A 25,781-nucleotide genomic window follows, 5' to 3' on the forward strand; every position below is an offset into this window, starting at 1 on the left:
GGCGTCGCGCTCTCGGTGTGCTTTGCATACCTCTGGAGACACATGGACCCCTTTCATCAGCTGACGCGTGATCTGCTGAATAGTCAACAGGTAAGGTGAGATACCTGAGGTGAATACCTTACCTAGAGAAAGGATGAGGCGATTGCCGGGAGAGATGTAAAAAGTCTCCCTTGCCTGCCGTCTTTTTGGACCCCGACTTATGGGAAGGAGAGGTCTTGCCACATTTTCTTTTTTTCCCCTTCCTTCTTTCCTCCTTCGCTCTTTGCTCCTGGTTCTGCCTGTTCGCTGCCTGCATCAAACGTCCATCATTTTTCTTGTACGACACAACGTCTGAATTTCTTCATCATCGTCAACTTTCTTTGCTTAATGCTTCAACTCACAAAGTGCTACTATTGTAGCCATCTAATCTAATCAATATTAACTCACATCTGATTTTTACTTTTACCTTTTTCGCGAACCCCCGTCAAGAAATTTCCCTATCCGGGAACCGAGGAGACCGAAAAAAAAACAAGTTTTGTCGGGACGGACCACCAGCCCTATCAATCTCATCTTTCGTTATCTATCACTTGCAGAGAGATCTGCAGGGTCCTGGGGCAGCACCGCAGCAGCAATCAAAGGAAAGGGGAAATAAGGGCAAAGGCTGCAAGATAACGTTCAAGTATTCCCTGCTGGGCTGGGGGCGATCAGCTCGGAGGGTTCCAAGGTTCCAGCGGACTGGGCCGCAGCCGCACAACGCCGTCGCCGCTACCATCGACGCCATCGGACGAGAAAATCCGGGGTTCTGATTTTCAAGACCCTGTCTAGCATCGTATCGCATATCGTGTCGCATCGGGCGAACGGTCTGAGGGACAGTATAGCCACGACGACGAAAGCGACACTGCCGAGGAGGAGAAGGGGAAACGCGCTCTGGAAACGAAATAACACAATCACTTGACACACAAATCGCGCACCCACACCCATCCACCCGCCCACAATGGAAGGGTTTCCGCGTATTAATCGCACCATGTCGGCAGGCCCAGGGCCACCGAAATCACCTGCGCCGCATCCACCCCGACGAGGCCAGAGCGTCACCGCCGGGAGGCTCACGCGGTACAGAAGCGTGCGGGAGCACAAGAGTGTGCTGGACTTTGGACGCAACTGGCGGGACTGGGAGGTGGATATTTTCCAGGACGACGAGACGGTGTCCAATGCAACGACCGAGACGGGCACCGCGACAAGCATTGCGCTGGGTCTAGGCATTGGAATTGCCGTGGATGAAGAGGAGGGAGCTGTTGTTGGTGGTGATGATGGACAGGCATCGGTCTCGTCGCCGCATCGTCATGATCAGTATGGGCAGCAGCAGCAGCAGCAAACCCCAGCTTCATCATTGAGGAGGAGGCGCACAGCGCCGTTGCTGTCGTCGTCGGTGCCGCAAACACCGTCGGGAGCACCGCAGTTGACAATGCAATGGCAGTGGCCCGATCTCATGGCCGGTACCGGCATCAGCGATGCTTCGTCTCCGTTTGATTTTGAGAATTCTCCGGTCAGTAGTGGTGGCCGTTGTGCAGCAACAGGAGAAGGAGAAGGCCAAGGAGGAGGGCGTAGTGCGAGTTATTATTGTCGTGGGGGTGGTGGAATTAGCACTGATATTGGCAGTACTGGTGCTGGAGATGGTGCGGTTGGCGGTGGAAAAAGAATGGTGGTCCCAGCCCCTCCCGAATCCCCCGTGCGGTTCAGCTACCCCAATCGACGGCGGCCAACCAAGACGGCCCCCAAGGCGGATCTGGACGACAGCTGGAGCCCCTTGCATGGAAGCTCGTCTCCTCCTATTTTTTCTTCTTCGCCGCCTTCTCTGTCTCCAAAGTCCCCTACGACGACGACTACGGATACCAGGTCCTCTCCTCCTGCAGGCGGTGGTCGTGCCAGTGGTGTTATTACTGGTGCAACAACAGACGCATGCGGCCCTTATGGCCCCAGACCCCCAAGCGAACCGGGTTCCTTATTCTCCCTAGCGCCATCCTATTCCGGGTCCACGTCCCCAGCCCCAGGGGTTCCAGGGGTTTCCTCCACTCAGGCCGCCCCTTTGTACGCCTTGAGCCCCTGTCCGCCGGCCCCGTCTGCAGGATCAGCGTTATTACCACCAGCATCAGCGTCAGCTGCTGATGCGTCTGCGTCTGCGTCTTCTGCTTCTTGGTCTGCGGCACCGAAACCGAACCTCGTCGGGCTTGTACCACAACCGCCAACATCGCTGACGACAGTACCTCCTACACCACCACGGCTACCCACAGTCCCAGCAGTCCCAGTCGTCCGCGCATTTGCACTTGCGCCTGCATCTGCGCCTGCGCCAGCGCCAGGAGAAGGATCCCAAGGAACGGCACCACTTGAACCAGCTACACCACCGCCGCCAGTACCGCATCACCCTCCTCCTCCCCCTCCACCACACTCGCTTTTACATCCAACACAACCATCTCCTCCTGGAATAGGACTGGGACTACTTCCGCTGCCCTTCCCGGCTCAAGGCCAAGCCAAAGCCCAAGCCCAGGCACATCATACCCGAGCACGCGACCTCGTCCCGCCTCCCGGTCCCCATCTGCGCCCTCGTTCGCACAATCCAATCTTGGTTTCTTCCCACTCGTCATGCGCCGACCTGAAGCTCGCTGCCAGGGCTGAACACGCTCGCTCTCAGATCATCACCAAGCTCGCCCTCCAACCTGACTCTCATAACAACAACGACTACACCAACATCAACAAGGAGGACATCATCCGCAGCAACAACCCCAACTGGGACCAGCAGCTTGCCCGTCAGGAAGAAGATCGACAGCGCCGGCGCCACCAACAACACCAGCAATTGCTCGCCCAGGAGGAAGAAGAGCACCGACGTCGCAAGGAACAGGAAGAGGAGGACGCTGCTCGCTGGGCCGAAGAGGTTGCTCGTCTTGAAGCAGAGACCGATCGCATCTTGGCAGATCAAAAGGCAAAGGACCTCGCAAGACTCCAGGCTCAATTGGCTGCCGTACCCGACGCACCAGCCTCCCGTGTCCGGAGTCCTATTGTCGACAAGTTTACCTTCTTCCTGAGAAAGGGTCGCAAGACCGAACCTGCGAATACCCTCACAAAACCTCCCTCTCAATATTTTCAACCCCTCACCCTCGATCACAGGCCCGTCAGCGTCATGGACCCCTCCCGCTTTATACAAGCCGGTGGCGGCGGCATTGTCCCCCAGACAGATGCCCCAACCTCTGCTAGCAATGCCGGAGAACGCGTTAGTCTTTCCCTCACTCTGACCATGCAGGACCCTGATCTTCATCTTTTTGCTAATGCTCTTCTCATAGCGAGTGACGATACGCTGCATGCAGTCGTCAATCAGTCTTCCCGTCACCCCCGATACTACCCCGAGTGAGATTCTATACTCGGCCGCCAACCTCATGACCCACAACATCAACCCGCAAACCAGTGTCGTGCTCGAGTGCTATTTTGCTTTTGGTCTGGAACGTCGCCTGAGACGCTATGAGCCTGTGGCTCTTGTGATGAACTCTTGGGACCGCGATACGCAGCACTGTCTACTCATCGTACCGGGTGAATCCACGGACAAGAACCCCGACCTGAACCTCGAAGGTGTGCCCCGCACTATCGATCCGCCCCCAGGTCTCATCAACTTCGCGCTATACCACTCTCAGCGGCCCGGTAAATGGAACAAACGCTACGTCACGCTGTTGGAGACTGGGCAAATGTTTTCGGCCAAGAAGAAGGATGCCAAACTGTCGGACAAGGATGCCGTCTCGCTGTGCCATTTGTCCGACTTCGACCTGTACACCGTCACCGAAAAGGACATGCTGAAGCAGATCAGAACTCCAAAGAAGAATTGCTTTGCGGTCAAGAGTCAACAGAAATCAACAGTCTTCCAAAATACGGAAAACTTCATCCACTTCTTCGCCACGGATGATTTAAAACTCGCGGAAGACTTCCAGAAAGTCATTCAAGGGTGGCGTAGTTGGTACATTGCGAACAAGATTGTCGACCTCAACAAGAAGAAATCTTCTTCACATAGCAGCAGTGCCAGAAGCGGAACGAAAACGGGCGGCGGTGGTGGTCTTACACGAAGCGGCACCTTGCACCGGCCCCGGGCATCCGCCGACGAGACGCCATATACTATTGGAACTTTCTCGCCGCTCCTGGATATGAACAGTTTCGAGAAACCGATTGACGATTTCGGGAAGGATTTGGACAACAAGCCGACGGCCCGACACGCAGACCACCACTCTACACCCAGACACACCCAATCCCAAAAAGTTGTCTCGCGATCTAGGACCACGCCGAATCTGTCGCAGCCTCACACAAGGAGACTCATCGACCCCTTTGCCAAGGACGAGTTCAAGTCCGGCGGTCTGTTGGGCCAAGCGTATGAGGGGCGCAAACAGCAAGCAGAGAAGGCTGCTCTCACCGCAGATCATCAACAATATGCAGTCGAGAGTCCGTTTACTGGGGGGCACTCGCTGCTCAGCCAGTTCCCAGAACACGAAAATAACGGGATGCCGCAGAGAAGAGGCACGGTGCGTTCGTCTCGTCCCACGGCGACAGACCCCATGCCTCAGCCGCGGAGTCGATCACGGCCTCCCGCCGCACGTCCGACCACCTCATCACGTCCCAAGACATCAGATGGTGGGTCATCTTCAGGAAAACGAGAGATGCCGCAGCCTCTTGTCGACCTCACGCCCAAGGTGCCCGACTTACCCGCGGCCTGGCGAGACGGCCAAGGTCGCGGTGTACGTGTACCCACTGGAAAGCCCCTGATCGAGATGGCGACAGGCCTGGAACTACCAGACGGGCACCTAGGACCGCAGCTGCCAACCGTTACCCGCATGGGCACAGCAAAGGCGTACCCTCCCCAGCGCATGGCGTCACAGTCGGCCGCTTCAAGGCCGAGGAGTCGCTCCACAGCAGGCGGTGGTGCTGTACGTCGCGTGGTTTCCAACGAGCAGCAGCCACCCATGCCCTCTATGCCGAGACGATCGTCCAGAAGAGATGACGAAGACGTTCCGCTCATCAACTTTGTGGAACGCGAAAGGGGTCGCGATACGAGGCCTCGCATGTCGCAGGGCATGTCGCAGGGTCTCGGGCGAAGTGGTACCGTCAGGCACTGAAGGATGACGAGAGCGTATGGTGGCGCTCGGCTGAAGATTGAAAGCAGCCACCAAACGTTGTAAGACCAAGAGGAAGAAAAGAAGAGGGAGAGCGGATCTTGCAGTGGACGCGATTTGGGCGCATAGGGAGATGTCATTTAACATGTAAGATACCCGGATGTCGATGCGACTAGCATGTCGGTCTGCAACAAAAAGCTTTTGGAGAGGGAACCCAAGAAAAAGATGGCATGTTTTGTTTTGTCTAGTCATCTTGTCTACCTGACTAGGCCATCTTTCTAGTCAGGAACATTTTTTCCTTTGTTATCTCTTAATACGGAAACTATTTCTTCTTCACACTTTCTAACGGTTCTATTGTTTGAGTTGGTGTCATCATCGTCAATCAATTGGACTCTGGTATCTATCTTCTTTCTCTAATTGTTTTTCTTTTCACGGCTCCATTTGTGCCACATGCAGAGATCCATGATGCCCGCCAAACACAAACACGCGCCCCATCTGCATTAGTAACTATACTTTGTGGTTTTGAAAGTAGTTTATTTGGAGCGCTTGTAGATCTTGGCCAAGAAGATTTCAAAGATGCCCTTCTTGAGGCCCTCGCTCTCGTCAATGTTGTTGATCATCTCCTTAATCTCGCCGGCGCGCTTCTCCTCAAACTCCTCGAAGCGGCGCTTGAGCTCCATGTCGTCAAAGAGCTTCTTGATGACGGCCTCCTTGGCCTTGTCCTTTTGGCCGTAGTTGTCCTCGAGGATCTTGCGCTGCTCGGGGGTGGCGATGGCGAGGGCCTGGTTGACGAGCCAGCTGCACTTGTTGTCCATGATGTCGGTGCCGATCTTGCCAATGTGCTCGGGCAGGCCAAAGTTGTCGAGGTAGTCGTCCTGGATCTGGAAGTACTCGCCGAGGGGGATGAGGATGTCCTCTGCCTGCTTGAGGTTCTTGGGGGTGGCGATGTTGAGGCAGTGGAGGGCGAGGGCGACGGGGAGGTAGAAGGAGTAGTAGGCCGTCTTGTAGACGACGATGAAGCGGTACTTCTCCATGGAGAAGTTGTCGAGGTTGACCTTTTCCTCGGGGGCGGTGAGGAGGTCGCAGAGCTGGCCGAGCTCGGTCTGGAAGGTGACCTCGTGGAAGAGCTCGAGGAGGTCGACGTAGGAGGCGTGCTCGCGGAAGAACTTCTTGAGGAGGGTGTAGATGGCGGCCTCGAGCATGAAGGCGTCGTTGATGGCGACCATGCCGACGCCCTCGTGGCGGTACCAGCAGGGCTTGCCGCGGCGGGTGATGGAGCTGTCCATGATGTCGTCCGAGACGAGGAAGAAGGCCTGGAGGAGCTCCGTCATCCAGCCGAGGGTGGCGGCCTGGAAGTACTCTTCCTCGGAGAGGGGCTTGTCGAGGAGGAGGGAGACGGAGTCGGGGACCGACATGCCGCGGTTGCATTTTCCGCCGAGGGTGTTGATTTCGAGACTCTGGCGCACAGGAAAGCTGTTAATCTTTTGGTGTTCTTCTTCTCTGACAGGTTCCCCCTTTTTTCTATTGCCATTGAGAATGAGGAGGTCGCCCGCACAAATGCGCTCACACGCATAGCCTCATGCCAAATCATTTAGATAGTTGAGGAGTGTCGAGGGGTCGGTGTGGCTTAAATGCTTGCCTTCTTGTACCACGCCAGCTCCTCCTTGGGAAGCTTGTACTTTTCCGCATGCTCGAGGAGGACCTCCTCGAGCTTGGGGAAGACCGACTCGAACTCGGTGAGGGTAGTCTTCTTGGCCATCTTGTTCTGATTTTGCGGTGTGGTCTGAGGCCGGCTCGGCAGGGTGGCTGGATTGAACTAGGGGTTGCAACGGTCTTTTGGAGGCGTTCGAGGTTAGCGACGAGAGCGAAAACGGAGTGGAGGTATCGTGGGGAAGAGGGGAGAGAGAGGGAAAGGAAGAAGCAAGGAGACAAAGGTGGACGAACAATGGCAGCGCGAGTGAGAGGAAGAGGGAGACGGAGAGAGAGGTTGGTTGGGAAATTTACTTACTAGGCAAGTTTGCGATAGCAATCCGAAATTAATGCGCCCGCGTCAAATTAGAGCCAACTCGTACAAGATGAGAAAGAAAGTGTACCCCTCATCCGATCTTCAGTTGCTATTTTGGCAGGCGGTGGGGGGGCGATTTCCCAGACGGTCCCTGATGTTGCCGGGATAAGTGGGGTTTCGAGATGACAGGCGACCCACGACATCCAATTGACTTCCGCTCCCCAAGACCATGGCGGGGTCCCCATTACCTAAGCTCACCAAAGTTTACTGGATAGGCCACTGCGCACGCTGCGTTGCTCACCGTGGCGGTCAGGTACACCGTAGGTCACTTTAGCGTCGTCGCGCCCGTCGCGTGGTGGGAATCCTTGGGTGGACCGCTTCCTTTTCTGCCGTTAAGCTTTACTACGTCAGGACATGGAAACACAACATTCGCATCGCCAATTCCAGCAACCCTGCATCTCTGGATCTCGTCTTACAGCCCTCACTTTGCGCCTTGAAGCTGTAGACAGTGAACTCTAGAAGCGACTGTTCCGTACGTTAGCTAAAGGCGCTCAATCAGACGTTGCTTCGATTCACTTCCCTACGAATTGGAACCCGTGCGACGACAAGACGACCCAGCTCTTGGCCCCCTGGCCGAGGATGCGCAGAGATGTCTCTCAACGAGAATGAGCTGTCGCAGCTCCGCGAGTCTCTGCAGGATGCCGTCGTCAAATGCTCCGAGCGGTGCCTGTACTCCTCTGCGAAATGGCAAGTCCCTCGAGGACCCATTGCGAAAGAGACTCCACGGCTGACCTCGATCCCAGGGCCGCAGAGCTTCTCAACGCCATACCCGAGCCTTCGAACGACGCCGACCCCGCCGATACTGATGCCCAGTACATCCCGACGGTCTTCACCGTGAACGCCGACCCCGAGGAAGCCCTCCTCGAGGCCAGAGAGATCAACAAATACCTGCTGGCCAAGACCCTCTTCGACTCGAGGGAGTTTGACCGCTGCGCCGCCGTCTTCCTGCCCGATTCCGTACTATCCGGTGTTCTGAGCTCCAACGCAGATGCACCGCCGGGGGCGTCCAAGGGGAAGTCAAAGTCGAAGACGAAAGGGGACGCCGAGACGACGAGAACAGCCGGCGGCAGCAGCACTGAGCTGCCCCGGCTCAGTCAGAAGAGCTTGTTCCTCGCCTTGTACGCAAAGTTCATGTCCGGGGAGAAGCGCAAAGACGAGGATTCGGAGATGGTCATGGGACCTCAGGACCTGGGCAACATCGTCAATAAACAGTTGAATGCCGTCAGCCGGTTCCTCAGCAACTGGTTCGACGAGCGGACGACGGATGACGGGGATATCCTCGGCAGCCAGGGTTGGCTGGAATATCTGTGAGTGAGCGGCATATCCTCCTTCCCTCTCATTTCCTCGCGTACAGCTGCTTACCGTGGATAAGATACGGCATGGTTCTCGCAAAGGAGAAGAACGAGGACAAGGCGATGGATTACTTTGTGCGAAGTGTGCACCTGTACCCTATGAACTGGGGCTGCTGGCTGGAAATGACCCAACTCATCTCCCGGATAGACGATGTGAGTTTTTGGTTCTATCGATGTGTCCCAGGGGCCGGATGACGCTGACAAGTGCACAGCTGAGTCGAATTGCCGAGCACCTCCCGCAAAACATCCTCTCCTTCATCTGGCACCTCTACACCTCGCTCGAGCTCTACCAGGCTACACCCGAACTCGCCAACTCGTTGGACTCACTACTCGGAATCTTCCCAAACTCGTCCTTCCTTCTCACATGCAACGCCATGCTGTCATATCATTCAAAAGACCTCGTTGCTGCTGAACAACATTTCAGTCGATTGCTGTCACTCCACCCCCACCGACTAGAGTCACTAGATCACTACTCTAACATTCTTTACGTCATGAATCTGAGGCCAAAACTTGCGTTCCTCGCGCACCTTTGCTCAAGCATCGACAAGTTCCGACCAGAGTCTTGCGTGGTGGTGGGCAACTATTACTCACTTTTATCTATGCACGAAAAGGCAGTGCAGTATTTCCGCCGAGCGCTGACTCTTGACCGAACATGCCTGTCAGCATGGACACTTATGGGTCACGAGTACGTGGAGCTGAAGAACACCCACGCCGCAATAGAATCGTATCGACGCGCCGTCGATGTCAATCGCCGGGACTACCGAGCTTGGTACGGCCTTGGCCAGACGTACGAAATGTTGGAAATGCACACCTACAGTCTATGGTACTACAAAAAGGCAGCCGGGCTTAGGCCCTGGGATGGAAAGATGTGGCTTGCCGTTGGATCGTGTCTGCAGAAGATGGGGCGCGACCAGGACGGTATCAAGGCGCTGAAGAGAGCTTTGCTGGCAGACGCATACTACGATGTAGGAAGCAGCTTCGGAAGCGGAGGGGACTTGCTCAACGGCCGAGGCGCGACGGGTCATCTGGACCCGGAGCTGCTCTTCCAGATTGCAAGCATGTACGACCAGCTCGGCGAAGAGGAAGAATCAAAAGCCTACATGGAACTTTGTCTCGCTCAGGAGGGCGGGGAAGCCGCGGACAATGTCTTGAACGATTCGATCGCCATACACAACGACTCGCCAGGCGCATCTGACGACGAGGGTAACGGTGATGGTCGCAAGGAGGGCGGGAACGAGGGAACTGGTGTCACGGCATCGACGAGCAAAGCGCGGATGTGGCTCGCGAAGCACGCCATGCGGACGGCGGACTACAAGACGGCCAATCGACTGGGGACTGAATTGACACAAGATGGCTTCGAGGTCGAGGAGGCCAAGGCTTTGGTGAGAGAGGCTCGGGTGCGCATTAGAAATGCGGAATTGGGCATCAGTCCCTGAGTCCGGCATAAGCAAAGGCGGCACCGTGAATCGCCTTGGTTTCGAGGAATTGGGCATATAACAAGCGTACAATACGCCATGAGCGGGTGTTGGGACCACACATTTATGTCTACCAAGCGCTGACGGACAGATGAGGCGAAGAAAAGGGAATGCTGAGGGACTCGGCGTATGATGATTGTCCAAGTATCCAGGCGTAAAATAATGAGATACCACATGGCCTCGGGAACCTAGCACCTTGCGACTCTTCGAGTATCGTGAATTCCACTGGAGACCTAGGAACTGAGGCTTTCCCCGTGGGTGTAAGTGCAAGCGAGGCAGGTAGGTTTATACTTCCTCGCGCAATCGCGGATCCAAATCCGGCACGGGCCCGCGGCGCCGTTCCCGCCTCCACGTTTCCCCTTCCGCGTCTGACTTCCCTCGCTCATATAAAGACATCCAAATATCTTCATGGGCAGGCCACATAAACCCCCCCCTACCCATGCAACCCATGACGATTCGTCAAAGCCACGCATATGACCTTGGTTCACCGTATTAGACGTTAAACAAGGCGAGCGGGAAACAGATATACGAAATCTAGTAATCGAGAAAGAAGTCGGGCGGGAGGAGATCGGGTTGGGGGAATACGAGAACACCCACCCCCCCGCCAGCCCAATCCATCTTTAAACCCCTACCCTCCCACGATCACGATTACACGTGTACGCCAAAACGCCCGCTTTCGTACCTAGACGATTGATGTAAGCTTCTTCCCGTGGGCTACGAACCACGTGCTTGGCTCGTTTTTGCCGGGGGTGGTGCGGAATACGAAGAGCGTGCATGAGCGGGGGGTTAGGAAAGACCACTGGATTATTCATCACCCCCCCATTTCGCCCATCGTCATCGCAGACTACACGGTACGGCCGCCATCTTTTTTATGCTTCTCACTGGCGCAGCAGAGATTCTGCCTTTTCCGCGCGGGTGACTTTGTTTGCTGGAGAAGCTTCTTTTTTTGTGTGGGTGTATGTGGTCCCGCGGTCTGCTTTCGGTCGGGGCCACGAGCGTAGTTGGATACCTTGGGTAGCTTGTGGTGTGAGGGTGAGTTGTATATGCGGTCAGCTGCGAGAGGTTTTGAATTATTGATTCTTGGCGGACGTGAAGAGCTGCATTGTTCACTGCAGCGGCTCTTATCATGTCGTTCCCTTATCGACCTATCACCTATCGAGGGGGGAAAATCGAACTTTGAGGTATGCTTTCTTGTAAGGATTGTTTCTAGTGATGTGCTCACATGTTTGAGCACTTCCACTCTCTGAACTATGATTATCATTATTTTTCGTAAGGACTGTATGTAACCCAATATGGCAAAACATTCCCTGATACTCCCCACAGATAACCGCCGTTGTGTCCCAAACTTCAAAAGTTGCCATAGGGTATCGCAATAAAAAGCAAAGATGATTATCCGGTGTGTTCACCTCTTCCAACTTTTGCCGGCCGTAAATGAAAGTGATGAAAGTTAAAAGCCAATTCGTCAGACTTATCCACTCCCCAAGTCTGTTCAGTCGGATCAAACCAGGAGAGCGAGTAGGACAGCACCCAAAGCCGCGCCGGCACCAGCTTCAACCATACCAGCCGCGTTCGCGGGAACCGTGACGGGCCTGGTGGTCGTTGGCCCGACAGGTGTATTGGTGGGGAGGTTGGTGACGGGAGTGACGGGGGTAACAGGGGTAGTGCTGGCGATGATGGTCTCGGCGGGCGGTGTGATTACAACAACGACAGTCGAGGTGCTGTTGGGGTGGGGGTGGTGATGCTCGCTCGTGGGTTTGGGCGGCTTGGGCGTCTCCTCCGAGTGAGTCGGGTGCTCCGTAGGCTTGGGAGGTTTGGGCGTGTGCTCGATGACGGTGGTGTTGTGGTAGGTCGGCTTGGGAGGCGGGGTATGCTTGGTGGTCTTGATCGTCTTGATCGTCGTGCTAGTGATCTCTGGCGGGCAAGAAGTGGTGTTGACGACGGGCGGCGGGTAAATCGTCTTGGTTGTGGTGTATGGAGGGGGTTGTCTGGTAGTGATAGTGCAAGGACAGTCTGTTCTTATGTCAGTACGGCAGCAAAGCATAAGTCGATCGAGGCTCGTCAACTTACTCGTGATGGTAATTGTCGTTGCCGTGGACGCCGTGTAAGTCACGTTGTGATGAACAAAGGTAGTAGGCGACTTGCTTCATGTCAGCTTCGCATTCTGGTCTCTTGCATCAAGTCTTCGCTTTTCAGAAAACTTACAGGACAGTATGTCTCATAGGCTGTGGTCACCACAGTCGTGTAAGCGGTGCTGATATCAGTCCCCCAAGCCTGCGCATAGGCTGCGAGCCCCGCTACAGACAACAGCTGGATGGACTTCATCGTAGATTGGAAGCGAGTGTCTCTGATTCAAGCGAAGGTGTTTTTGCCAAAGGCACGCTGCAAGTTGAGCAAAGGTGATGGGCGGATGTGTGAGGTTTAAACGATGGTATTCAGAACGATACAATATAGCCAAGCCAGGCGATCGCTCTCCTTATGTATCGCGGGGGCGGGGTTATTTCTGCGTGAATAGATTCATCGTGCAGAAGAATGCTTTGGAACCGGTGCTTACACGGCATGGGATGTTTGCCTCGCCGTGAAAACGATGTTGCCGGGCATCGCCGCCCTTGCCCAGTCGGGCGTATCGTTGCCCGCCTTCCAACCCCGAATTTGGTCCTTTGCGTCTCGGTTCTGATGGGCAGCTGGTACTGATGACTGTACGCACCTTGTAGGTGGCGCGCATCGCCGTGCCAGATGTGGCCATGAGGCAGGAATGTGACTCCGTCCCGGCAAGGTAGACGACGAAGATACGAGAAAGTCTTGCCCTGTCATGCTTGGTCGGGAATGGCGCCATTGCTTTGGCTAGCAGAACAGCAGAGATGGGTTGAGGGTTTGGTTCTCGACCTTATCCTCCTATTGGGCCGGTCACTTTATTGAAATCGTTTTGGGCAATTGCTTATGCGATGGTAGGGGTCTAGCGGTGACAGCTCGTGTCATCAACCACAATTGCCTCCAGTTTTGGATACGCATCGTGAAAGCCCGGCTGGAAAATGTCTACTTATTCGACGCCAGAAGCGAAGCATCTTATCAAAGAAAGGTGCAGAATATGAGTCTTCACTGAAAAACGTTGCCTCGTGTTCGCCTCTGTAGCCTGGCCGCAAATACTATGCTGCTCACTAAGTTGCCAATAATACATTCATCTTCGGCCGACGGTTTCGGCTGGTTGAACAAATCGCCTCGTGATTTGACTGAGGCCAATTGAACAGATGAAGACGACTCAGGAGATGAGGCTATATTTGACGCCTTGGAATGTATGAGAAACTCTAAACAGACGAGCTAACCGACATGGCGAAAACGCGAAAGAAGACCACCACCAGCGCTTGCATAGTTGGCTTTCTGAGCAGTCCAGCAGATGGCTAGCACTTGTAGCCGACTTCTTAGAGGAGTTCTCGAAGTGCTCCTTCAGTGCGAGCTACGCCTCCAGGTATATTTCGAATATCCTGGTGTATCTGAACAAGCCGTGATTGAGGCTAGACAGAACGGCCGACTTGCAGTCAGATCCTCGCAATTCCGTGCGAAGGAAGAGAAGAGAGAACAATGATAAGAAAAGTATGAGAGATGGATGCGCAAGTGCTAGAGTCAGCGCACCACAGCTTCCATGTCCTCTTTAGGCAGCGCCTGTTGTCGCTGAAGCTGCGGAAGCAAACCCACTTGGCATGCAGATTATCACATCGCGTTACGATGGTGTTTGTATGTAGATCAGTCTCGCGCGCCGGTCTCCGGATGAGCAGAGTCGAGCATCAATATCAGCCAAAAACCGGCCCTAATAACGACAGCCGGGTAAATTCATGCTTCAGGTTGGATGGAATCGGTGTCCGCAAGACGCGCCTCAACAGATCCAAGTGATCGTGCAGCTATCAGAGCAGCAGCAGGCGAACCTGGTACTCGCCAGTTCCATAGTGAGAGTGCCAACGTTCCTGCAGACTTGGTTGAGAGATGGCCACCTGAAGCAGGGAAGTGCCCCTCCACCCAAACAGTTACAATCTTGCGGGGAGTCCTGCTGTCAAAGTTGGCCTCTGTCACGTTCTCGCGTCAAGGTTCAGGGTTCATGGTGTTAACGGTCGTTGGCGCCAAGTTTCTTCTTCGCAAGTAGAGAACAGTTTCGGGTTTAACGGAGTGGCACCGGACAGACCTCGGTCGCGAAGTTCTTCGCCGTTGCGACACCGGTGACGCGCGCGGTGGACAGGCGGGTGGGCAAGACATCCACAACCAAGAAGACCTGGCGTGAAAGGTTTTCTTCCTCGGCAGTTCGTGCGGTTGGAGTGATGATTGCGAGCACTTCTTGGTATCCGTAGATGACAAACTGGGATCGGTTGTGAGAATAGCTTGCGGGGGAAGAGGAGCTTTAGAGCCAACATAGGGCAGAGGGCGGGGGATTTGATGGGCACAATGAGGTCACAGCTCGTCGCCCGCCTCGTCTTCGTAACGATAAAAAGCTTTCCGGCAAGGTCTTGTGACACTGAATCCGCTTCCAAGGCTGAGTGGATAGGTGGTGATGTTGCTTGGGGGCTGCTGCTGGGACAATCCGAGGCCAAGAAACCAGATTGCGGTGTTCCACCGACAGAACCGCAACGAGGATCCGGTGGAGAAGGATTCTGGCGATGATGGTGTGAGGGAATTCCGACATCAGATGTCCAAGGCCAGAAGCCAGTTAGAAGCTGGCTGAGAAATCAGTTGGCAAGCCAAGGCGCAAACGGAAGGTAAAGCAAGGTGAAGAGTCTTTCGAGACTGGAGAAATAACTGGGATGCGCTAGAGCAAGAGGTACCTTGCTGTCGGAGACGAGGGTTCCAACTTCCGTCTCGGTGCCGTGGTACTTTGGCGTAACCGAGTTCCGTCCCATCGACGGTTCCTGCATTGGACAGAACTTTGCTGAAAATGGGCCCGCCGGAGCCCCGTCTTCGAACGGACCTTCCTTCCGTTTAGGGTTGGCTTGGCATCTGACGGTTGGTGCAGCGAGATACGTACCGATTACCAAGCATGCGGCCTGCGCTCCGGCTTCCATGAACTGCATAAGGTAGCCCAAGGCTCGATTACCTTACACCGGTGACAGTACCTTACCTACCTAGGTACCTAGTGTACTCAGTCGTGGCAGTCGAGACTGGAGTAGTTTTCAGTGTTGGCAGCCACGACTTCACGAGCCGTTGCTGCAGCCTGCAGGCTCTTCATCACAAGTACGTACTGTGCAGTATTCCTTCCGCGGTGACTGCCCTAGGTGCGAACTGTCCGGAAAGTGAGCGATGATCAGTGGAACCGGCTGCGGTCGAGAACGTCCCCGTCCCAATGATCATCCCAACGGGCCGCCAAGGATATGCGACATGCCAATGCAACCATTACAGACGAGCCCAGACAATGGAAACAATAGGCAGCGGCACCGAGCAGCAAAAGCTTGCTTCATTGTTGCTTACCACTCGGCCGTGGTATCCCAGGAGCAAGCACGTGTGTCTGTTACTGCCCGAGACCAAGTCGGGGAAAGATGCTCCAGTGGGTAGACAACACAGACGAGCAACCGATCTGACGGTAAAAAGAGATTTGCAGTACATCTCTCACCTTAACCTACACCTTAGATATCACCTTAAACTGCCTCCTTGCTACACTACCTTGTAGTCCCCAGCCTTATACTCGGTAAGCTACGCGGTATGGGCAATTGTTCAGTCCAATTATTCAATATTGGCTGTTGCGAATTGGCAATTTCTTTGCACCCTTCTTCTTCTGCTTCATGTGTCTCCTTGTATTGTGTACCTCGGTACTATTAGTCAACAAGGTCCATGGCTGAATGGATAACTCGGCGATACTTGAGTCGTCAACTGCAGTCGCAAGTCGCGACATGTTGGTGGCGTTGAGCCTACGCAGTAGGCTGCGTTGCCCTGCAGGCCTGAGGCACTACAGATGACTCAGGCTGAGGCAGAAACCAATTATCGGAAAGAAACTTTTGAAAAAAATCAGAAAGTTCCAATTGATTGAACCTGATAGTTCAGGCCATCGAAATATGCAGGCACTGACAGCATGTGCGCGGCACTGCGTGAATAAACTTGTTCATGGCAGGTGAGGAGCGCCGAGAGAGGAGGGGGCAGACCGCAGACGTCGGGGCAGTGTCCGGGGACCTCCGCCTGGTACAGGGAACTGCCAACATGTTGGGATCTTGTTAGTAACAGAGGCGAAGCTGTCGTATTCTATCTATCACCTCGACGACCTTTGCGCAGTCCCCAGTACGGCCTCATCCACAGTGCACGGGACACCACACACTCGGGCTGTGATCGACAGGTACAACCCACTTTCCTTCCCCCTTCGGCCATGCTCCATCACACCCTCCTTGCGGCTTTGCCCTGACATCTTGTTCCTGGTGCCAACTTCACAAGTTCACACCAGCGGTCCAGGTCAACAACCTTGGTCTGAACCTTGCTCCCCGATTCGCTCACAAAGCTCAGAGCCTCCAGTCTGGCCGTCTCTTCCTTGAAGTTTCTTCCCCCCTCTTCCCCTCCTGGATACTCTCGGATGTACCTCGCCAAGCCCTTCTGGCCAGCAACGATTCCTCGCCGATGGGGTCTGCCAGGGCACAGAGAGGCATTTTCCGGCGTCGTGGCATCGCCTCCGTCACAGGAGCCTGAAGGATTGCCAACCGAGATGGTTGTCGTCCAACGACTGATGCCGTCGTGTTTTCTTTTTCCTTGCTGAGTGAGCCTTGGCCTCTGTGCTGTCTGCTCCAGTGAGCGCTCTGGTCTCCCATCCCCGGAAACGCCTGCGTTGCCAGCGAGGCCGTCATCTCATCTTTACAAACGTTGGCTCAAGTCGTTGCTGTCGTCTGGTTCCTTGGTCCATCACCTGCATTTCATCACATTGATCGGCCGTTCCTGTCACTCTCTAGTACAGATGAACCGGTGCGGCGGGAGCTCAAGCCACGCGCTGCCGTCTCGGCGTTCACCCAAAAGGCATAGCCAGCACGGCTCTCCCGCGCACTCCCTCCCAACTTCCGTCCGGCTGCGTAACCCGGCGTCCCATGACAGGGGGGTTCACTCGGTACTGGCCGGCACATTTTGCCCAGTCTTCTCACCAGTCCGTGGCTCGACTAGGGGCCAGAGCTTTAGGGCCAAGGGGGAGGGGGGGAGAGGGGGCTGCTCCGAGTATGTACCTATTCGAGGGAAAGCCCCCGTCATGAGCCGAAATGGCCTTGACCGGCTACGAATCATGAGCCGCGGCGCTAATTTGTGTGCTGGAGCGCCGGGTTGCCTCGAATCGCGCGTTTCTACCACTTGTTCTCTCCAACCTGTCAGGGTACGCCACGCGGAGAGGTCTCCTAGTGTCAGGTACCAGGCACAATCAGCAGCCAACCGGCCAATAACACTCTTCAACAGACTTTTGGAAAGCTGACGCACATGCAGGATGGGAAAAAAACAAAAACCGCACCAAGGGCTGACGTCCGCGGTTCCTTTTGCCAGCACGCACTCGCAGCCTGCAGACGTCGGTGTACCGAAATACATACGCCTTGTCCCTCGTCACCCTGGCACGCCTGGCCCCCGAAATCCCTCGACAGCCTACTCTGCTGCCCAGTCCGTGGGTGTTTCTTTGGCGCCAGGTACCCGCACACACTGCCGCGTCGATTCCGTGCTCCTGCCGCACAGCCAACTCCCGACGGAGGGCGCCCTGACGCTAGAAACGAAAAGGAACTCTAGACACAGCCTGGAACTCCAGGAATAGGCGCAAACACTGGAAATAAGTCTGACAGGACGGAGATCTATTAGAGATGTTCCTTGAAAACAATCTTGGGTGGGCTTCCCCTGTTCCAGCTCCAGACGATCCATGAACCACTCGTCTACTACAGTCTACGTCGAGTATACTGCGCAGGTCCAGTACACTATTACTCCACGACACCGTTGTGTTCAAACCTTGTCTAGTGCCTTCGAGCCGAAAAGGATGGTAGACGTTCTGGTACCTATGCGACACCGTGCTGGTCCAGACCGAAAACTCTGAGCTTGGTGAGGCCATTAATTCCTCAGACACGTCCAATCATGGTTGACAAGTTACAACGACTTGTACAAGTTACAATCATGGCGCCCAAGCATCCTAGCCCACTCTCCGATGGAGGCTACTCCATGTAACTCTGGGAAACACCCTCGGGCTGAAGTCTCCACCGCGGTATTCAAACGTTCCCACCCGTGGACGTCCTTGTTGACTCCTTGACGCCTCCGGCTCCGCTCCCCACTGCCATCTCATGAGCAAGTCCTTTTCAGGCTTTTCTCCCACATCCTTCTGACATGTGTATAAGTATGGTCCAGTTCCCACGAGGCCTTCCCTTTCCCCGGTTTTGATTCCCCATCCCGCATCACTATCCTTCCTGTGGCCGAGCCTCACACTTTGTCTTTTCAGACAGCAGCATTCATTTCACATACACACGAAGCTTTTCACTCCTTTGAAAGCTTTCATCCACTCAACGGCCCCGGTCCGTTCAGAATCAAACTCACAAACCAAGCTCGAGTCCATCACCACAACACCCATCAAGGGCAACTCAGTTCTCAAGATTTAGCTAGACGCTTATCCTAGAACCATCTTCAAACCATCTTGAACCTGTACAACCGTTGTTGACAACGTTTACGGGACTCTTTCAAACAACTCACATTCAACTCACCGAACCACGCTCCGGCACTTACACACTCTCACAAACAAATCCCCTTTCCACAACTCAAAATGCAGTTCAACCTTCTCACCCTCCTCGGCTCGGCCGCTCTCGTTGCCGCCAACACCGTCACCTTCAAGTCTCTGGACGACGTTTCCCGCACCGTCCACTTCACCCCCAACTCCGGTCTCGCCTCTGTTGACTCCGTCGAGGTCCCCGCCGGCGGCGAGGTCAAGGTCAACATCCCCACCTCCTGGATCGGCAACTGGTACTCCGTCTCTGAGGGCTCTGAGAATGTCGCCGGTATGCTCGGCGAGGTTGCCTTCAACGGCTGGAACGGCCTGACCTACTTTGATGTCTCCGCCATTGTCAACCCCAACGACCACAACGGCGTCAAGAAGATGTGGCCCGCCAGCGGCGATGAGCCCGTCTCCGGCTGCGACTGGTGGCCCTGCAACAACGCCTACTACCTCCCCGACGATGTTCAGACCAAGGTCACCTCCGAGACCGACCTCATCTGCACCCTGGGCAACAACGGCGTCACCTCTCGCCGCGACATTGACGACCACCACGAGTCCCCCAACTACAAGCGTGACTTTGTCATCAGCAACTAAGCTTTCTCTTCGGGAACACAAAAACCGATCTTTGCCTTCCTTTCTTGGCTACGTTTAGAAGAAGAGGAGTTTTGGCCGCGGCGTCGATGAATAGTCATCGGCTAACCGCGCGCGCTCGCGCTGTGCGCTTACGACTTTATGACCCCTAACAATGACAACGGACTCTTCTTTTACAGAAGACCTCCAACATCATCTGTTATTTTCAATTGCAAAAAAAGAGATACCCCATCACAAGAAGCGCGGCTACGCGTGTGGGCTTAGCGGGGGATCAGGGGAGGTCAAGTTTCTTTGGGATATAGAGTCATTTTTTTGGAAACCCTTTTCAACCCGGGGCGTACGGTCAAACAGAGAGAACGGAGCAATTGGAGCAATCTAGGCGTTTCCCCTCTATTTTCCCCCGCGAGAGAGACCTATCTCGTCTTCGATATCTCATCCATTCACGAAAGATGAGGTCTCGTGGCCAGGTCTCGTTCTTGTCTGGCTTCACTTACACAACTTTTTGGGGTAACTCATCCCTCACCAGTTGTGGAGGCCGACAAAACTATTCTAGTCGCTCCTTCAGACACACGTTTAGAAATCTTTCTTGTTTGTTGTACAACCAACAACAACAGTTTCTTGTATTTACTAGGGCAGAGAGTTCCGCCAGAAAGAAAAACAAATCAAAAACGTTTGAGCGTCAAGTAAGAACAAAAATAAAACATTGTGACCGTTACCAACCGCGCCAACTTTTGCCAACCTAATTACCTAGTTGCTGTTTTTTTGTCAGTTGCCCGGTTGGAGAACCCCCTAGTCTACTATCCCGGCCCCCGGGCCCTCCTCCGTCTTCATTATGAGCTGAAATGAAGGGGTGTTAGTTCTAGCCGGGGTCGGCGCTGGGATGGCATGTCTGTTAACGAGTAGCAAGTCCGTGCCATAGAATAACTTGTTTTTATTCCCTTTCCTAAAGAACAACATGACTCCCTTTGGAAAACAAGGTACGCTATGCACGGAAGCAATCTGAGCCATTTCATATCGTCCCCTCGAATGGAACCTGAAATACTTCGTTACGCCGGAGAGGAAGTGGGAAGCACTACTCTATGCAGCAAAGAGAGGGAGCATGTTTGGCTGGTAAGAAAAAAGCAAAGTAACATGCAAGTTTTTCCAACGTCCAAAGAACCGAGACATTGCCCCCTTGAAGGAATACAACATCCGTCCAATCCCCCGTCCGACATGTGCATATCGGCACGGTTTTTTGTTTCTTTGCTTTTTCCCCCACTCCCTGGCTGCTGTTCTTGTTTCCGTCCCGTGTCTTGGGATGAACCCAAACAGGTAGAAAACGGCTGGTGGCCCACGGGCCATCGGCACCCCAAGTTTCCCAAGTCTCAACGGGCGCTGGCGCGCGTGCCCACCCCATCCGACCCCTGGGGCTAACGCTCTGCGTTTCAAGACACGCGCAACGTCGCACCACTCATGACCTCTATTTCGTAACCCTCACATCCTGGTTTCAAGGCTGGGGGTGTTGAGAAGAAACATACATAGGTACTGGTAGTATTCAGTGATGGGGGATGGAGGCAGAGTGAGACGACGTGGCCCAGCCCGCCCAAAGGGGGGTTCTGTTGGTCTCGTTTGGAAACAAAGACGACTACGAATCGGAGACTCATGCGATGGGGGCTGAATGGCCCCCAAAAAGGCAACGTCAGCACAGCTGCCAAAGCCACCTTTGATATTCGTCATCCGACAGCCCACTCGTTGATCTTCCGATACAAGACCCCCCAAGACCAGGAGAAGGAAATTGAAAAAAAAGGGGATGTATTCTCCTTTCGGCTATATGAAGCCTTGACACGTGAGGGAGAGACGCAGACACTGTCAACCGGCTAGTCGGTTCCTTTTTCTAAACCTGAGGGTCTGATTTTTTCGGAAGGGGGGCTGATTTCTCTCTCCTGCCATGTTCTTCGACCTTTGAAGGTACAAGACGTGGATAGATGGAACCCGTCGTCTTCCAAGGTCGGCAAAAGTTTACAGCTTTACTACTGTGGACAGGCAGAAGAGGGTACTTCAGTCGAGTTCTGGGACTACACAATTGCTCAAAATCCCATTTGAGGGCAGGCATGAGACGTGCTGTAGACACGACCGACCAACCGGCTGATCGGTTCCGTTTCCCAAACCTCTGGGTGAAAGCCCTCTGCCCCCTCTCTCTCACGCTTGAAAAGATCGCACAATAGTCACTATACTTACTCCTGCGACGACGCGCAAGCAGTTCTCCAGCTAGCTAGCTAGCTCGGATCGACAAGAAACGCATTCTTTTATCTAGCCCTGCAGCGTTCGTGCTCCCCCGGGCAGAACTCCCCCTCTGACATATCTTGACATGTGTAACCTACGGGCCGAGAAGGGGAGGGCGGGATTGGAAGGGTTTGGGTGTAAAGGGGTGACACACACACGCACACACGCATGACAAGACAGCCCTGGTGAGGACGTACAAACTTCCATTTGACAGCATTTCTTCTTTGAACCCCGCGGTACCTGTTACAAGGGGGGGAACCTCTCTTCCCCTCCCGAGACTGTATTGCGCCCCTTGAACCCGCCACTGCTCTCAAGCAACCTACAAACATCACGGTGCCTGCTTAGTCTCCTCCTCTCCTGCCCCTGACGGCGGCGACTCCGTCTTACCCGAGTCATCCGCACTCTGCCGGCTCTCCGGCTCAGCAGTCGAGTTCCTGGCCGACACCGTCGTCTCCGATCCCCCGTCCGCCGCCGCCGCCTGCTTCTCCGGCGGCGGTGACGCGACGGTGCTCTTGATTTCCTTGGCGTTGATGAAGCTCTTCAAGTACTCGCCCGCGTCTCCGAACCCGTCGAGCTTACCTAGCTTCGTGATGAAGAAATCCACGTCCCGGAGCATGCTATCAATGTCGTTGTTAGCAATTGTCTTTGTCTCAAGGTAGGGGAGCGCAAGAAACGCACCTATCGCGACCGATGGCCGTCTTCGGATCTGCCACCTCAAAGACCCTACCAAACTGGTCCTTGTAACTTGAGAATACAGGTCCCATGATGAGCTGTACCGAGGTCTCGGGTAGGTGCTTGGTCAGCACGCGGTGTAGGGTCGTGGTTTCCTTGGCCAACGTCTCCATGTACGGATGGGTCGACTGGCTGCCGTCGTGGTCCCAGTCGATTGCTCTCATGGATTTTGAATGCTGTGCCGCGCGGCCGCTCATGATCTCGACCAACTTGTCGTATATGCTGTTCTGATGCTCTTGGAAAAGGCGCCTAACCTTATCGAATTCTCCCATCAGGCTAGAGACACTGGCTCCAGAGCCGGCGTGGCGTCGCACAAACTCCCGAATGTGGGGTATCAGTGTTGCAATGAACGACAGAGCCTGAGATGCCAATGCCAAATGCCTGGTCGTAATGTTTTTGAGACCGGCAGACCGAGTGGCACCTGCACCCAGAATGAGCTGGGTACAGCGGGAGTTGAAGAGCTGCAGATAGCCAATAAGGGAACTGGCGACGTCGATTGCCATGGACGGAATACTGCCGATGAGATGCATGAAGTGCGAGATGCCTTCGAGACCAAGTATGGCAGAATTGGGGAGCAAGAAAGTCTCGCTTTCAATCTCTGCGACACGCGCCTTCTCTTTACCACTGGTGCCGTTCGTCTCGGGAGGCGGTGCTGCGCTTCCATTCGACACAACCTCGTCCGGATTCTCTTCCCAGATCTTCGTCCCTTCCGACCACGCCGCAGCATCCTTGGTACTACTTTCGAGGACCTGGTCAAGTAAAGCCTTATTCTTCTCATCAAAATCTTTGGCGCTCCATTGGTCGGATTCCATGCCTTGAGCAAGCTTCTGCTTCTCTGCGTCGCCATGTTGCTGTACAAATTCCTTGATATGGCCATTGACCAACGTCTTGAGTGCCGTGCCACTACGTCCTGAGAGCGCTTCGCATTCGTTGGCGAAGAATAGGTTGAGAGTGAAGTAGCGAAGGAACCAGGATAGGCTGAGATGCGTGCTCTGCTCCGATCGGACTTTCAAGACCCTGACAATCTTATCCTGCGCAACATCGACGGCCTGTCCGACCAGGTTGGCAATATCCATTGCCTTGTGAATCTCTTCTTGGACCTCGAAACTCGGAGACTCGTCGAATCGAGGAAACTCCCGGTCGAAAGGTGTAGGGCTCGCGAGCGGGGAGCGAATCGGTGGCGACTTCAGACCAGCTGCTGTGGCTTCCTCTGTCAGGCAGCTTGCAATATCGAGAAGAACCTTAACCTGGGTAGTCAACCGTCGGAGGGTTTCGGTAACGCCAATGTATATCGACTTGAGTAAGTCCTCTGCATCCTTTGGGTCCAGTGCCCTCAGGTTCCTAGACAAAATGGACGACTTTTCCTGATTCGAGAGATGTTTTCCGCCGCTCATGGTCGAGGCGGACATCATGGACTCGTTATCGTCATCGTTGGAGCTAGGTAGCGGTCTCCTGATGAGATTTTTTATCTCACGTAGAACAATCTCCCGATATGCTGCGATCGCAGCGGATATGTGGTGAGCTCTGTGCAGCCCATGAAGATTGGGCATGATGGCTTTGCGCAGTTCTTGTGTAGAGGCAAGATAGGCTGGTGGGCCGGCAGACTCCCTTGAGGCGCCCCCCCTTGCCCGCAGTGATGAGCTGCCCCAGCGAAGAAGGACTTCCCGACTTTGGACCGACTCAACGTGCCTCCGGAGATCAGCTAGTAACAAGCTCTGGAACTTGGTCTCGTAAGCTTTTCCAATTCGAGACCGGAGCTGTTGAAGGTCGTCATTGACGCTCTGCAGAGCCGTCGCTCCCCTAAGATCCCTCATCCGTGCCAGTGGTAGTATTGGAGGTTCAGCCTCGGGCGAATCGTCGTGCTCACCAGCTATCAGAAGCTCGAGCGTGTCAATATTACTCAAAGCCTTGTCAACCTCGCCAGCATCTACCAGCGCCTCGCACGATGCAACACCCTCAACGATATGTTTCAGTTGGAGAACCGCATCATTGAGAGCCTGCACGTTTTCTCTCCGCCGGCGCTTCTGAACGATGTTCAGACCCTTGGTGGCAATCTCCTCGTCTAGAGCTTCGAGTTCCTTACGGAGCGCCTTGATCCGATCGACCGACTCTGCGGCTTCCGAATGAAGCTCCCGCAACGAGCCAAGAGCTGTAAAAAATGTCGTCGACGCTGTAGAAATAGAGTTGATCAAATGAACCTCGATTGTATCCATGTACCAGGAGAGTTTCTCCTGTAAAATGGCGTTGGTGGCCAAGGCCTTTCGCGGTGCTACAATATTGCCATTGCCATCATTTTTGCTGTCTACGCTCCCCGGTGCAGGCGGAACGACCTCTGACCTCTCACTGACTACATCGAAAGTCCTTGGGTTCTCTAAATGAAAGTCATCGTCAAAGTATACGTTGGGTATCGTCGACAATGGAGGCGGACCATGCGCGCCCTTTCTACTGTAGCCTGAACTGGATCGTCGCAAAAGACCTGGGCCTTCGAGAGAGGAGATGGACGTTATTGATGCAATGGAAGATTTCCGCCTCGAGGGCTGCCGGCCTGCGGGTTTAAGATGACTCTCATCGATGGAGTCCCCAAACTCGTCGTGTTTGCTTGACCGACGACCTGAGGAACCAGGCCTGTCATCGTCTTGTTCCTTGACTCGCCGAAGCTGTTCGTATAGGGCGCCGACTTGCGACAAGTACGGCTTGAACTCGGCCGGGTCGATGTGCGGAATGTTCGTTAAAGTGACAGGAGGAATATCTCGAGCAGTAGGAGGCTTGTGCGCGCTGGACGCAGGAGCAGAAGTATGAGGCTGCAGGCCCGTCCGAACGATGGGCGGTTGCAGTAAGGTCGAAATAGCTGGGGACTTGTCAGCACGCTCAGTAGCATCTCCAGCTCATCAGTAATACCGTTTTGACCAGATTCCAGCACCGCATTTGCCCAGGTACTGGATGAAGTATCGAGGGACCCCCCTATCGAGTGTATGGAGCTCGCATTCGAGCCTCGTCTCGCGGTATTGTAAGTGTGAGCGTGTCCTTGTCTTGCTGCTGTTAGCGCAACCGTGGCCACCGAGGGGCCGGGCAAAAGTAACCAACTTGTGGAACGGGAACTCGGTGCGCGTGGCCGGAGGAGACATGGAAGAAATGGTGTCCATGGACTTGCGGGCGCCTGGAGAGGAATACATGGTGTGAGGCAATGGCTCTGAACACGAGCTGCTCAACGCTGATGTTTGGACCTCGATCGTTTGCTGAGAGTCGCAGGGAAAGCCGACAAATAGATAGGTCGACGGCCACGTAGCCTGACTACCGGGGTATCATTGCTGGGAGGTTCTCATCGAATAGGGAAGTTCAAGAAAGATGGCTAGCAATAATTATCACTGATCAAGGACAAGTCTGAAGAAACGACAGATTACAGCTGGTCTTTGCGCATGCTTCACCATGCTGAGCCACGTTCCCGAGAGGTAGCGTACACTCAAGGACCCCCCTAAGGTACCCACATAATAGGTACTAGTGCTGTCTGGGGAATGCTGC

The 25,781-nt window shown here is 54.5% G+C and overlaps 6 protein-coding genes across 6 annotated transcripts; 3 read left to right on the forward strand and 3 right to left on the reverse strand.

Moving 5' to 3' along the window:
- The first annotated feature begins 267 nt into the window (after positions 1-267).
- HER10_EVM0004927 (uncharacterized protein) lies at positions 268-6,779 on the forward strand. The gene is made up of 2 exons (XM_035474554.1): positions 268-3,241; positions 3,312-6,779. Exons 1-2 carry the CDS (start codon positions 974-976, stop codon positions 5,118-5,120), a joined length of 4,077 nt encoding a protein of 1,358 aa, XP_035332558.1. The 5' UTR covers positions 268-973; the 3' UTR covers positions 5,121-6,779.
- Positions 5,651-6,876, reverse strand: HER10_EVM0007403 (farnesyl pyrophosphate synthase; the record flags this gene model as incomplete). Its single annotated transcript, XM_035476961.1, has 2 exons — positions 5,651-6,574; positions 6,757-6,876. 2 exons carry the CDS (start codon positions 6,874-6,876, stop codon positions 5,651-5,653), a joined length of 1,044 nt encoding a protein of 347 aa, XP_035332873.1.
- Positions 6,877-7,543: 667 nt separating this feature from the next.
- HER10_EVM0002853 (tetratricopeptide) lies at positions 7,544-10,057 on the forward strand. Its single transcript, XM_035472547.1, has 4 exons — positions 7,544-7,869; positions 7,926-8,489; positions 8,555-8,687; positions 8,747-10,057. The coding sequence occupies exons 1-4, from the start codon at positions 7,772-7,774 to the stop codon at positions 9,968-9,970; spliced, it is 2,019 nt and encodes a 672-aa protein (XP_035332330.1). The 5' UTR covers positions 7,544-7,771; the 3' UTR covers positions 9,971-10,057.
- A 595-nt stretch (positions 10,058-10,652) lies between these two features.
- HER10_EVM0007390 (uncharacterized protein) lies at positions 10,653-12,814 on the reverse strand. The gene is made up of 3 exons (XM_035476948.1): positions 12,212-12,814; positions 12,077-12,146; positions 10,653-12,019 (listed from the first exon to the last, which is right to left on the reverse strand). The coding sequence occupies exons 1-3, from the start codon at positions 12,329-12,331 to the stop codon at positions 11,508-11,510; spliced, it is 702 nt and encodes a 233-aa protein (XP_035332871.1). The 5' UTR covers positions 12,332-12,814; the 3' UTR covers positions 10,653-11,507.
- Positions 12,815-18,207: 5,393 nt separating this feature from the next.
- HER10_EVM0008180 (DNase1 protein) lies at positions 18,208-20,058 on the forward strand. The gene has a single exon (XM_035477712.1). It carries the CDS (start codon positions 18,729-18,731, stop codon positions 19,269-19,271), a length of 543 nt encoding a protein of 180 aa, XP_035332969.1. The 5' UTR covers positions 18,208-18,728; the 3' UTR covers positions 19,272-20,058.
- Positions 20,059-21,759: 1,701 nt separating this feature from the next.
- Positions 21,760-25,698, reverse strand: HER10_EVM0009601 (uncharacterized protein). The gene is made up of 4 exons (XM_035479086.1): positions 25,347-25,698; positions 25,161-25,291; positions 22,209-25,110; positions 21,760-22,147 (listed from the first exon to the last, which is right to left on the reverse strand). Exons 1-4 carry the CDS (start codon positions 25,433-25,435, stop codon positions 21,859-21,861), a joined length of 3,411 nt encoding a protein of 1,136 aa, XP_035333132.1. The 5' UTR covers positions 25,436-25,698; the 3' UTR covers positions 21,760-21,858.
- Positions 25,699-25,781: the final 83 nt, after the last annotated feature.

Source organism: Colletotrichum scovillei (assembly GCF_011075155.1).
Source record: "Colletotrichum scovillei strain TJNH1 chromosome Unknown Contig00006, whole genome shotgun sequence".
Classification (NCBI taxonomy): Eukaryota; Fungi; Ascomycota; class Sordariomycetes; order Glomerellales; family Glomerellaceae; genus Colletotrichum; species Colletotrichum scovillei.